General features: G+C 39.9%; 1 protein-coding gene across 2 annotated transcripts; it reads right to left on the bottom strand.

Moving 5' to 3' along the window:
- Positions 1 to 6,017: 6,017 nt before the first annotated feature.
- On the bottom strand, positions 6,018 to 6,986 carry pmchl (pro-melanin-concentrating hormone, like). Of its 2 annotated transcripts, XM_084035094.1 has the most exons (2): positions 6,894 to 6,986; positions 6,018 to 6,794 (listed from the first exon to the last, which is right to left on the bottom strand). In XM_084035094.1, the coding sequence occupies exon 2, from the start codon at positions 6,696 to 6,698 to the stop codon at positions 6,099 to 6,101; it is 600 nt and encodes a 199-aa protein (XP_083891220.1). In that variant the 5' UTR covers positions 6,699 to 6,794; positions 6,894 to 6,986; the 3' UTR covers positions 6,018 to 6,098. The 2 variants fall into 2 exon arrangements, with proteins under 2 accessions (XP_083891220.1, XP_083891219.1); XM_084035093.1 differs by lacking the exon at positions 6,894 to 6,986 and having other exon boundaries at positions 6,018 to 6,667.
- Positions 6,987 to 13,455: the final 6,469 nt, after the last annotated feature.

Below are 13,455 nucleotides of genomic sequence, written 5' to 3'. Positions count from 1 at the left end.
TCGATTTTAGTATCAGGTTTCATTCGCGCAGAGCCAGTCATTATCGCTGCACTTAATGCAATAAATTTAAAGATTAAGTACGATGGTTACGACTTGAGACAGATGGTGGAGAGCAGATGTTCACCATACAATAAAATGAACACCATCTGATAAATATACCTTCTCTAAAGAATGAATGTTGTAACTTACTTTATGAAATATGAATGCACATATGTCTATATAAAACAGGTCAATTTTATTATCTTAATGATCGATTATTTGTTGCGCATGTATTGCATGTGTGTGAGGTTGTGGATGCACTCACATGTCTCATGGAGTCTACTGCATGTGTTAACTGTACAACTGTGTCCACTTTCAGGTCTCGAGCCACAATGTGATCAGACTGGAGACCTGAAACAAATGATCTACAAATAACTTCCTGCTGAGACCCGATGCACAACAATCCTCGTGCTTATAGCTGACTCCCTCTCAGCCTGGGGGTCCCTGTGGTCTGACCGACCCCTGTCCTCTTGGCTGTCACCCTCCATTGAGGGAGGAAGTGTAGATCCTCCTCGGGGATCAATAAAGTGCAGCAGAGGCAGCTAAGACTACGATGACCACAGTTTTCCACTGAGACCAGCCGCATTTGTCAAGGGTCAACTAGCATGGGCTGACATTTTTGCACCGATTGCCTCATCACTAAATCTTTAAGCTTGATGGTGATTTTCATTATTTCAAGAATTCTAAAGGAATTACTAAAAATATTACAAAAAAGCAAGTGCATTTGTCCTTAAAAAAAAACCCTAACTGGTGTAGCTTTCACTCTGAAACATACAGGAAGTGTTTGGTTTTGAAAAGGAGGATGGAAGACAGAATTTGTGGTGTGGTAATGTGTGGTTGTACAGATGCTGGCGCAGCAACCAAAACAAGCGCCTTTGCTTTACAATGGGAGTTAGTGTTACTATGCAACTGTTTGCCATAACAACTTGATGAGGTTTGTTTCTCTGTCTGTCCTAAAGACCCCATAGAAGTTCCGTGGTGACTAGTAGACATAAGCAGAATGTTGGTTTGATGTACCATCCCCAAATCCCTTTTCAAGTAAGCGCTTATATAATTTCACAGAATCTTTATTTTTTGCATCCTTGTTGTCAAAAAAATCACAAAATGCATCCTCAGATGGGATTAAAAAAGAAAAATATATGAATGCTATAGGAACCGCTCCAAGCGGATCTATGACCAGAACTAGATGTAGCATACTGTTTATTCAATTTCACAAGTACGCTATAGTCTCAGGGGCATAAATAAAAACACTTGCAATTTGGTAAAACAATGCACTGATTTTTATCTTGACAGCCCAGACAGAATAATCACGTTGCCAAAAATGGGTTCCAGATGTTCTTTTTTTTTCACCAAGGCACCCCATCGAGGGTGAAAGCCATTTGTTGTAAACTGTGCAAAACGAGCACTGTTGAACAAACAGAAATGTGCAGGAACCGTACACTGATGACTCCTTTCCGGCTATAATTAGCTTTCATGTGTTCACCTCCTTTCACTGCGTCAGCTGTTTCAGCCACTTCACACAATTGCAGGCCTTCGCTACCACAGCTTGAGTATCTTCTTTGTCCAAAACATTAGCATGTTACACCATTCACTCTATAATGGTATCATACCACTTAATCTGCTTTGTACTTCAGAGAGAAGCTGATCAAGATTCAAAAGGTAAGTGATTATTGTGTTCTTCTGGGTTGTTTCCTTCATTGGTGAATTATTCTTATTCATCATTCACTCTTATTATCTGTGAGCTGGATTTGTATATTTGTATACATGTGTATACGTTTTTTCAACTTTTCTTCTGTTTACATATTCTTTTATTTTTCTATTGGCCACTAAAGTCCAAAAACATGATTTATTTATTATAAAATATGTTGCGTTTAGTGAACACCTTGGGAGAACAATATATGAATCAAATAATTTCATGCACACAAATCCAAGACTTTGAGGGCTCTGTAACTTTCAAAATTATACATAACGCGAATAGTAATACAGCAGTAAATGTAAAATGAACACAATTGTTATATAAATAATAAAAAATTGTCTTTTCATCTGCTGTAAATAGTACCAACAATAAAATATAACTTAAACAACAACATAATAATTCAATGATGTTGCAGTGATACAGATTCAAATGATAAATCAAGAAAAGGCATAGTCATTATATTATATTAGTTCACAAGCAAATACCGAAACAGCTAAATAGTCTTCAGTACTCCATCATCCTGACCCTTTGACCCATGCATTTAATAGCTTGAAACACATACTTGATATGAATATAAAATAGTGTCTGGACTAGTGTTTGTGAGATGAACGTCACAGTAAAGCAGGAACATCTATTTACTCAGTGTCTTGTTATGGTAAGCCATGGAAAATGTTCTGTGTTTCATGAAGTCAACACCTTGGTTTAGTGGTGTTTGATGCCACAGTAGGCTCCAGTTGATCATGTGCTAATTCGTCCCTTGTAATACTAGATATATGTTCCCTTGCTGTGATGCTTGCAGTTAATCTTGACGCTCTCACACCTTGTTTTACACCATGTATGAAAATGGATTACATTCACATTAATTCCCTGATTTTCTGTGCATTTATTGCCCTCCAAAATTACTGCAATTGTAATTCTTTCTTTTAAATCCTCGCTAAAGAAGTATGATGCTCCATTCACTGAGATCAACTGTCCAAAGGCTTCTTAAGAGCCTCCTAAATGGAATTGTTCCTGGTGAAAGGGGATTCAGGAACGTGTAGCATGAAGCAGACAGCCAAGCTGTGCTTTCTAGCCTTTCAAGTCAAACCCAGTTTCAATGGATAGCTAACCTCTCTCCTGCTGTTTCTCGGCTATTAATAGTGCTATTATTCCGTAAGAAACGACGGGCAAGGCAAGCAAGCCTTACAACGCCTCCCCTGCAGCAGATACAAAGTGCCTTTAAATCCTGCAATTAACTGGAGCGATGTTGGGCCAAGAGTTTATTGAGTCAAACACAAAAACGTCATAGTAAAAAGGCTTTTGCTGCAGTTATAATAATATTTTGAGGTTGAATGTAAAATTTACATTGACATTTTAGTCAGTGAAATAAGTTCAAACTCCCAAACCTTTTCTAAATACTTAGTTGGCCGGGCTAATACAATATTTTTGTTGAATAAAAGCCACTTAGATACTGAAGAAAAGTCCACATTTTAAGCAAAAACAAAAAGGAACATAGTAAAGTAAATATTTTCTGTTTATCTAGTGTTTCTTCTGGTAATTGCAGTTGATGATAGACAAATCTCTGATTGCAGTTGCTATTAACTATGTCAAATATGTTTTTTGCCTTTAATGACAAGTTTTGGTATAGCTATCAGGTTATTAAAGCTTGACCTGGTTGCATATTTGTTTTTATCTCTGAGAAGTTGTAGAATATAGAATAATGATGATTCTTTGTTTACAAATACAGTAGCATTAATATAGCAGCAGTATTTTATTTAATCTGGAAAAATTTAAATGATATAAAATTCTCCAACTACGAGGTTGTAGTGGTTATAGCATTTCTTCACATACAGTGATATGCAACAAATCCAATTAAGTAGTCAGAAAATCTGTCAGCACCTTTGCTGCAGTTTAAAAATGTAGTTAGCTACAAGCTCCTGGTGCACCGCCATGTTGAGAGCCATTGAAAGTCAATGGAAATGCTCCAAATCTTGTATTATGCACCTTTAAAATTTGGTTGGTAACAGTGAATTATACGACACTAAAATAAAATAAAAAAACTATTCATCTCAGTGAAGTATCTGATGTTCATTCATCAAATGTATAACATTCATGGTACGTTATATAAAAAACAAACAAACACTATAATCAACAACTGATTAAAATAAAAAATTGCATAGCCTCTGGTTTAACCGTTTCCAGATGTTGCTCCCCACAATTATTGGTAAAACAAAACACCTTCCCATAAAACGTTGATCTGAATTGAGTATGATTATGAGGTAAATAAATGCCAAAACACTTGCCTTGTTATTTGTCATAACTCTAAAGGGAGAAGTCTTTTATGTTTAATGCCAAGGACTCGTCGCATTATGGCAAAGAGTTTTTAGAGCATGGATGTCACAGATGAAAATACACACTGCGGTAGGTATTTCAATCGGTAACAAATAGTTTACGTCACATAATTCCGCTACATTTGTAAATCTTCCCGACATTATGACTCATTAATTGCCCTTTCAGATTCATCAGGGTCAGTTGAGTAAAACCATTTGTTCACAATAAAACCAGGCTAAGACTCCACAGCCGCAGCTAGCAGCTCTGTAAGGCTGTAGTTGACAACATTCTCACTATAACATCGTTAGCATGCTAACATTTGTTAATACACAAAGTACAGCTTAGACTGATGAAGAGAAATTTGGACCTGCCAGTGTTGCGAAAAGAAAACTCTTAAATGAGTCCTTTGGGGAGAATGAATGTCTGTACAAAATGTCATGACGATTTAGGGACCATGACAATCTGCACAAAATGAGATGGAATAGCTGTGGAGATATTTTCATTTAGACACAAGTTAGGGAAAAGCATCAGTCGTTTTGTCAGACATTACATTTTTTCACTTGCTGCATATCCGTATATCTTCAGCCTAATATTTTTCCAACCAGAAGCTTAATCCCAAATACCAAGAGTGCAGACTGTCCCTGAAAAACATCCTCCGTTCTGCTGACTCACTGCTCTCACTCATTTTGTGAGGAATGTTCTGCAGTTGTTAACTGAGTCACTTTGACAGACCTACAACAATCAACCACCAGAAGCCTTTTTATTGCTTTTAACCAGCCATTCCTGCTGGTGGTGGTGGTGGTGGTGGTGGGGGTATTCACAAGTCAGAACTGGACCTCACATGCATGCACGGCTGCACACACTTTGAATTCATTGGCGTTATGAACTCCCACACAAATTGACCAATCATTCTGCACTATCAGAGCCTTGCTCCACTGTAAGGGTTAATCCATCCTCTCTGGTGTCACAAAGACCCAAGAGCATGATTCAAGAGCACAACTGGACCTCATGTGTTGTAAATAATGAAGGAAAGGTTCAAAGAGGTATAAATACGGTTTATAACATCATCATCTTCGGAGCTTCATTATTAACTGGAAAGGCAGAAGCCACAGCAGCTATGATGAGCCCAATCATCTGTAATTAATGTTTGTCGGACATCAGGAAGCTTCCTGGTTCACTGAAAAGCCATTTTCTATTAAACCCTGCTGGTTGAGGGCCGGACACATCTGCAAAGCTGAGGAAATAATTTATCCTGATGCTCTGTTGAGCTGTTGTGTGCTTGGAAATACTCTCCCAAGAGCACGCCTTTGTTCTGCAGGCTAGAAGCTCACGTAAGACAGCGGTGACTAACCAGTATGCAGGATCTGATATAACAATCTCTCAGGTAAAAAACCTGTCTGTAATTTTAGTGGAGCTGCTGCAAGTGAGCTAGTCATAGGGGTTATCAAGGTAACTCCTCCCGTCACAGAAGATAAACCAGACGATGCATCCAGAAGAAGACGGACTACTATTACTGCAACTACTCCAGCTGTTTGCTACTGAGGGAACACGTTTAGAAGCATTTTAAATGAAACCTGCTTTTGTGCATTTTGAAGTGTGCCCTCTAAAGCCCCGTTTTTCCATCCTCCGTTGTCTAGTTTTGAGTCGCAGCAGTTCAACATTTAGTGTTTTTGTCGAGTTAGATGAGTTGCCGAGGTTAGTATTAAGATTGGAGGCAGAGGGATAGAACAAGCAAAACAGCAAACCTACCAGCACCTCTACAACTCACTAATTAAAACCTTGCATCTTATGTAATTCATACACAAACAGAAAAGTCCTATAACCATTCTTCTTATGAACACGTCTGACGATAGAAACATCTCTCAGTTTTAGGAGTAAAGGTTTGTAGCGAGACAGATACCAAACATGCACAAGACATAAGGCAGAATTCAGTGGTTTTAATTGTCAGATCTGCAATCATTTAAATATAGATACATAGATTCTTAGGATTATGTTGCAACTCAGTGTGAGGCAGGAAAGGATGTGGTGATGGTCCTCTTTTGGGCGCCACGTCCTAGACTTCCCAGCACGGCCGATACACCCGTCCCACCATGCACCTCATTGTGTCCCTCCTGAGGATGGGGATGCTCAGGTCCTGGCTGGTGTCTCTGTGCTCGAACACCTGGTTATTGTCGTCAGCTCTCCGCTTCATGGACAGTCCGCTCTGCAGCACCCGCAGGTCCCTCAACAGGCTCGGCTCGGCGATGACGAATACCCTCGGCCCCCTGGTTTTGCCCGCAGTGGCCAGGTTTGAGTCGCCGAGGTCGTTTTCTGTCGCGTCATTGCTAAGCAGCGAGGCGAAAGTATCCTGCTCCATGGAGCCGTCGTCAGTCTTGCCCATGGGTAACGCCACTGCCAGCGTGTAGTACTCGGATAGCAGTGCTGTGGCGAAGATGATGGACATGAGTGACTGTCTCATAGTGAAGGTCTTCCAGGCGGAGGCAAAGCGTTGGCTTGGTGGATGAGTTTCCTTCCAGGGCTCGTTGCTTCGTTGTTCTGACCCCAAGATCGCACCATCCTCTTTTATATGGTTTGGGACATGCTGGATTAGCCACGTTGAATGGTTTCTCATCATAGCTTCTCCCGTTGTGTTCAGGAAATTAGTTAAAAGCATTAAAAGGTAGCTGGGCAGAACTCTTGTGTTCAAGAGTGTTGTTTTGGCAGAAAGTTAATTAAAATAATTCCAAACGTGGTAACTGATATTAGACCCCTGGCGATGAAACAGTGGGAATCCTTTGAGCAGGTGACACCAACAAAAACATTAATCCAGAATTACTGCTCTTTAAAACAACAAGGAGGGATTACTCACCCGTAAAGCTCTTTGTGGTGTCACATACTCGGTGATAAAAGCTGTCCTCTCATGGCATTGTTGTAAAGATGTCCAATATGGGATTTAACTTTGGATTAGCAGGAGGAAAAGGGAAACAAATGATTGCTGAAGTGGTTGTGCGTTCGTGGCAGCGGCTCCTTGTTGACGTGTCACAGAGAAAGTGAAGTGAGGAAATGTTTCTTTATACAATGGATCTGCTCCCAAGGCCCCGGGGTGGAAGCTGATTTCATCTCTTGCTGGACTGCAGCATAATTACAATCCCACCTAATTACGGCTGCCAGATGGAGGAGCTTTGCACACCTGGCCTTAAAATCCAGGAAATGAATTAATGTAATTTATGCAGGCAACATGTGAGCAGGATCAAACCTGTTGACAAATGCCTGTTTTTATTTGTGGTTCGGTTAATTTCACGTCTTCATGTCCAGAACAGTTTGAAAAAAGCAGTTGTGTTCTCCAAGTAAGCTGTTCGGAGCAGAGGCTGCCGAATAACAAGCAGTAAAAACGTATTACACGTTACACTTTCTAACACAGTAGTCTGACAGAGAAAATATTTTAGATTTTACTGACATGATTTGCAGCACATTATAAAACTTTGATGGCTAGACATATAATTTGATGTCATTAACTTGTTAAGGTTATTTTAGTCTTGTTAATGTGCAGCTGGGCAGCTCAGATGGGAAGTGCCGTCGACCATTTCTTATTGAAAACCATGTCTGTGGTTTCTAAAAAGTCTGGCATTAGAGAATTATCTACACCCTGTTTTTGTTACTGTCTGAAAGGCCTTGTGTGGTTTTCAGGAGACGGATGGTTCTGTTTAAATCTTATCTTTCATTCCTAGATGTCAGCTAGTCATATGTGGCCTATCGCTGATGGCACAGGTGGAGCTCTGCTCTAGGTGTTAATGGAGCAAAAGAGCTTGAAGATATTTTTGGATGAAAACCATATGGATCTAAAATAGAGGAGTTTTAGGAATAATAGTTGTATCCCTTGAGATAATATTTTTTTTGCTAACACTTCAAATTCACGTGGTAAACCTGCCAGGAGCAGGACTAATGAAAAATATCTTACAATCGCTCAGTTAAAACATTTATTTAATTTATCCCTATATATTTTTATATATATTTATTTATATATATATTTAGGCATTTAAAACTAGTTGGTTGAGGTTGAGTTATGGTTCAGTTATCCATTACAGTTGGATGGAGGCACAGAGAACATAATGACCGATGTTAGAGCTGCTGATGTGCACCAAAGCAAAAGCACACACTCAATTAAAGCCTAATGTAAGAGGCTGAACTATGCAGATGGTTAATGGTAAGGTGTTGGGAACTCGGCGTTCTATTAGGCAACTAAAACAGTTGAAGGAAAACCAACTGGTAGGAGAAGAAACAGGAATCCTGGTCCCTGGTCGTTCGTGTGACACCCATTGTACAGCTCCCCACTCATGATCCGTTCAGACTGAATACAACGTACATTTTAGAGGCTGCATTATTGAGGTGCTAATTGAGGCAGAGAGACTGCATCGCCACATCATACAGAAATAAGACGACAAGCTGAGGGGTCTGGAGGTCATTAACAAAAGAACTGAAGGTTCTGGTAAGTTTTGAGATCAGTCAGTCTGAGCTGGTTCATCTGTGTGGTTACTGGATTGGAACTCTGTGTGATCTTGACAAAACATATTTTTCGCATTTCTATCCAACATTCTGGCTGCCAACCTACTGAATCACACTTTGGATACCCATTTAAAATCAACTGCATGTACTTTGAGTCTTCCATACATTTTAATAGAATAACCGAATCATTTCCGTTATATTCCTGAAAAACAGAACATTTTCCCATGTAACATAAGGCGGCGGGCGCCCACTCACGATGTTTGTGTGCCACAGACGGCGTTACATTTCTTCAAAAAGAAGAAAAAAAGGTAATTCTAAAAACAAGAGGCGAAGATGTGCTGACCGGCTGACAATGCTGATGGGCGCCAACCAAAACACGAGGCCTTAGCTCGGGAGTTTGGTGTAAAAAGACCCGACCGTGCGCGTGAAGGGAAGACGTACCGATACCGAGCGGCGGGCCACACGGTGCAACCTTAAGTGTTTTTCCAGCTTGGTAAATACAGGACACAGATCTGACACCAGTGAAAGCATTAACAGGCACAAATTGAATTATGCTGTTAAGATTCCAACACGGCGCGTTCTGCCAGCTGGTCCTGAGGTCTGACTGATTGAAATCTCAGTTTTCGTTTGCTCACAGACAGGTTAAGGATTCTATACCGCAACATGCACAGAGGACTTCCCTTTACAGGGGCAGGAAGCTCTGGTGGAAACTCACTGCATGTTCTTAAACAAGCAAGCATGTCTGCTGTTTTTACTGTGAGGCAGAGGTGTAAAATAAGAGAGAGACGGGAAACAAGGTGACAGAAAGCGGGGTACAACATGCAACAGAAGGTCCTTGGCTGGAATCAAACCTACGGATATGTGGTTATGTGCCTCATTCGTTTACTGGTATGTACCACTTCTGTACATTTATCTGAAGCCTTTTCTCGTGGGGTGCTGACTCATCTCGAACTGAAAAAATAGAAAAAGAAAGATTGTATCATAATTGCTCGACCGCCACTGTCCTCCTTCAGAGGATTTTACAGTCAACATGAGATAAAACTCATATTGTTGTACTAGCTAAAATTACTAAAAAAGTTTATAAACATTCATATAGTAATTCTTCCTGGACAAGCTGTTTTAACTTTCTCTCCTTTGTCCTTCATCTTTTCTTTATCTTCCTTCCTCTTTTCCTAGGTTCCTTCTGTTCCAACCTCAACTGATCTGAGATCTTTCACCAGAAAGCCAAACTAAACTCTACTCTTCTTCACCGTTTGTGATATTGGAATTATGAGGTTAATCACTGTCCTCTCCAAAGTAGCCAGTCATATTAAATAAGTAACATTAATTAATGAACTGTGTAATTAAATAAATAACTCTAACAAGCTAGCATTCTAGCATTGCATCCAATGTTAAAACATAGCTTTTAGCCTTCTCTTGTCGGGCCACTAGGGCACCAAAGAACACCACAACCCGCTCACAGACATACAACCCTTACATGTTATAGTGTTTATAGCTAATGTGTTAACAAACAGTGGCCTTTTTACACAGCCAGCAGACAACGAGCAACATAAGCATTCATTTGGAGTCATGTCTCTGTCCATCTTAACCTAAGTCTAATATTCACACTCTTTTTGTTTTTTGGTCTCCAATAACTTCTGAAAAATATATCATTTAACTGCTTAACTGAACAGTAGTACACAGTGGATTTATTTGCAGTTTCCTGTTATTGCTGGAAGAGTTGGTGAGAGCACTGAAACTAAGTCATACAGAAGATATGCTGTAAAACCAAAACAATGAGCAACAATAGACTAAAAAACCCACACACTTCCATTGCCTGTTTCCAGATTTCCGAATAACACCTCGAACAATTGGTCAATCATAGCTTTGTAGGCGGAATACAGAATGATTACGCAACCTTCCTACATAGCTAGGTGGCTACCAAGCTACATCAACGAACCAGAATAACTGCCTCACAGGTGATGCCTCCGCCAACCAGCCATGTTGCAGTTCACATCCATGTCTGTCCAAAATGTCATCACTTCATCGGACATAGACATGGACAATTTTCATAATTAGCACATGAATTCCCCAGTTATGGCCAAAAACCTGTGATCACCAAATTCTAATTCCATTCAAATTCAAAGAAATGTGCTCAGGGCGTTCATGATGTAATCACCAGAATGCGACAGATGTAAGGTCACAGCGCCCTTGACCTTTGTCATTTGTCTAAAAATCTACCCAAGTAAGAGTATACCTATGCTGCATTAGAACTACGCTGACAAGTACAACTTACTATAAAAATTACAATTAACGTAACTCTTTAAGACCCAGCTCTGGGAAAATGCCCCCCTCAAATGAAAATAACCCTGGATGAGATTGATGCAGCTGTACATATTACTTCAAGTATAGTGAACAATGTAAGCTAATGTCACCTAGCAACCACTGCCACAGCCTCCATGTTAAATGAATCTAATGTTTTTTTCCTTACCTCTGGTTAGCACAAAGGAAAATTAACCCCTGTTGTGAACACTGGGCTGAAACACAATTGCAATTCAGACCGATTACGAGGCTACTCCTCTCACTTCATACAGAGCTTTTTGATCCACTGTTGAAATAATAATTATTGTTTATTGCTGTTTATTGCTGTATGTAAAGGATTGTATTTCCTTTCCTACTGCACGGAGGGAAGCTATAACACCAACTGTTTCCTCCTGGTTATTTTTCTTGGATCAGTTGCAGGGTCGTCACATGTTCCCTATGGGCATAATGGCCATGTCTAATCTGTGCTCTGAAGATGACAGCGATGGTACACGACTCCAGACACACCTTGAAGAGCCCAAAGATGAAAGCCAAACACTGCTTTTAGCCATTGGATGGCAGAGGGTGTCAGAGTTGGTCTGATGGTCAGGATGTGATTGCAGGGGAAGATGAAAGCAACAAGATGAAAACTGATCTTGGATCTGGTGCTACATCTCAGGGTGATTTGGCAAAAAAACACCAAGGGTATAGCGCTCCCACAGAAAAGTGACACCAAAGCAGACGGCCATGGGAGCTGCTTGCAACCGAGAGTCCAACACATTCAAATCTCATCAATATATCTGCAGAGATGCTGGTAGTCATGGAGATGGTTACTAACATGCAATCACAATGTGGTACAGAAATAGAAACATCGGGTCTCTGTGTGGAGACGGAGAGATGTGAACGAGTTTCTCTCAGCATCATGTTTTTCGACGGAGGGTGGAATAATGGACGGGAGAATTTGGAGAATCTGATCCCCATCAGTGACCACACATAAGCCACAATGTTAATGCTGTCTGGGGGGAAAGTTGCTCCGAGATGCTCCAAGACGTTTTAGGGATGATTTACTTGAAAAGCACCTCATGCACTTTTGCTCTGGGAATAAATCCAACATCTGGGTTATACGTGTATGTTTTTGCATTTATTGTTGTTGATTTATTCATTGCTGTTTTTTTTTGTATTCATCATCTGTGTGACTGCTGTCTATTCCTCTGCTTCACTCCACTCTTCTCTACACAGCTGTTGTTTCAACAACATTTCAAGGGCTGCATTTCAAAAGTGTTGCTAGACGCAGTTTGTATCTCATGATTACATTTGAGTCATAGATTAGCATTAACAACAAGGTCACTCACTGCCGTTAAACTACACAACTAGGAATCCTCTATCATGAAAGACTTTTAACCATGTACCGAACAACAGGGAAAATATCTTAGCCAAGCTGCAACTCTCTTTCCTCCCTTCAAACAAAGACATTACACATTTCCTTGCTCACTTTGCAAAATATAGACAGTTTGAGTATGAAATGATAATGAAAAGTAACATTAACATACAGATATAATGTGTACTATCACAGTTTTTTGTACAAATTGAGCAGGCAACCACAGCATGGCATTCCTGGCCACCATCTTTGTTTAGCTTAGGAAAGAGTTTGTATTATACATTGGATTTGTTTAATCTAGAAGGTTAGAAAGGTCTTCAGGATTCTGGATAAACCTTCAGAACAGCACTAAGTGTTGTTTAGCCTTCTGGACTTTTGGAATGGATAAGTATATTCATACTTATTTTTCAGAAATCGGATGCTTAACTCTATGACTACATGAGAGGCACAAAAAGTTCATGTATTTATTTTCCCTTAACATCTTGTTTAGGGTTAAATTTTTTCAAGAAAGAAAAAAAAGAACACATATAAAAAACAGAGACACACACAAGCGAAATTCAAGAGGGAAAAAAATAAAAACATTTAAAAAGTACAAATTTGCTCCAAGGCCTTGCGTTTCAGAGGAATATTGTGTTTCCTGTATCAGCCAATGATATAATAAAATATTTGGAAAGAAAAGCAGCATAAATATAAGCTAAAATTACTTGTCGCCATAGCTACCGCCTACTTATTCCTGCTGAAACCTTAGAAAGAATCTGCAGAGCCTGGAATTGTCCTCTGATTGACAGAACGCATGTGAATCTGTAGCATTCAGTGATTCCAACAACGTATTGTGTTTCACATCTGCATGCTGTAGGCCTGAGTGTCCGGTTCATTGTAAAGGAGGAGAAGCACTCTCTCTCTCTGTTTTCTGTCCTCATAGGTTTTCTTCATTTTCTTATTTTCTTCAAGGACAATAGCAAGATATTGATAGCAAGACACGAGGTGTAGGAAGAACGTGTGGCTTTCTCTTGCTTAGCATCATTTGGCTGCAGTGATAGGAGGTTGCAAAACACAACTAAGAAATGATAGAGAAAGATGAATAGAGATGGTAAAGAAAACAAGCTCCACAGTCAGGCAGAGGCAGGGTGAGGTAAACATTTTTTCCTGGCGAAGTAGTCAACTGGTTGCAGAGAGGACGAAACAAAAACACAAGTTGTTTTATCATTTCTGTCACTTTGGATTTAATCTGAAGATAATAGGATAACAGTGATATTTTGACCAGCTCTTA

Source organism: Eutrigla gurnardus (assembly GCF_963514095.1).
Source record: "Eutrigla gurnardus genome assembly, chromosome: 19".
Taxonomy (NCBI): Eukaryota; Metazoa; Chordata; class Actinopteri; order Perciformes; family Triglidae; genus Eutrigla; species Eutrigla gurnardus.
This window is presented reverse-complemented; position numbering and strand designations above follow the sequence as displayed.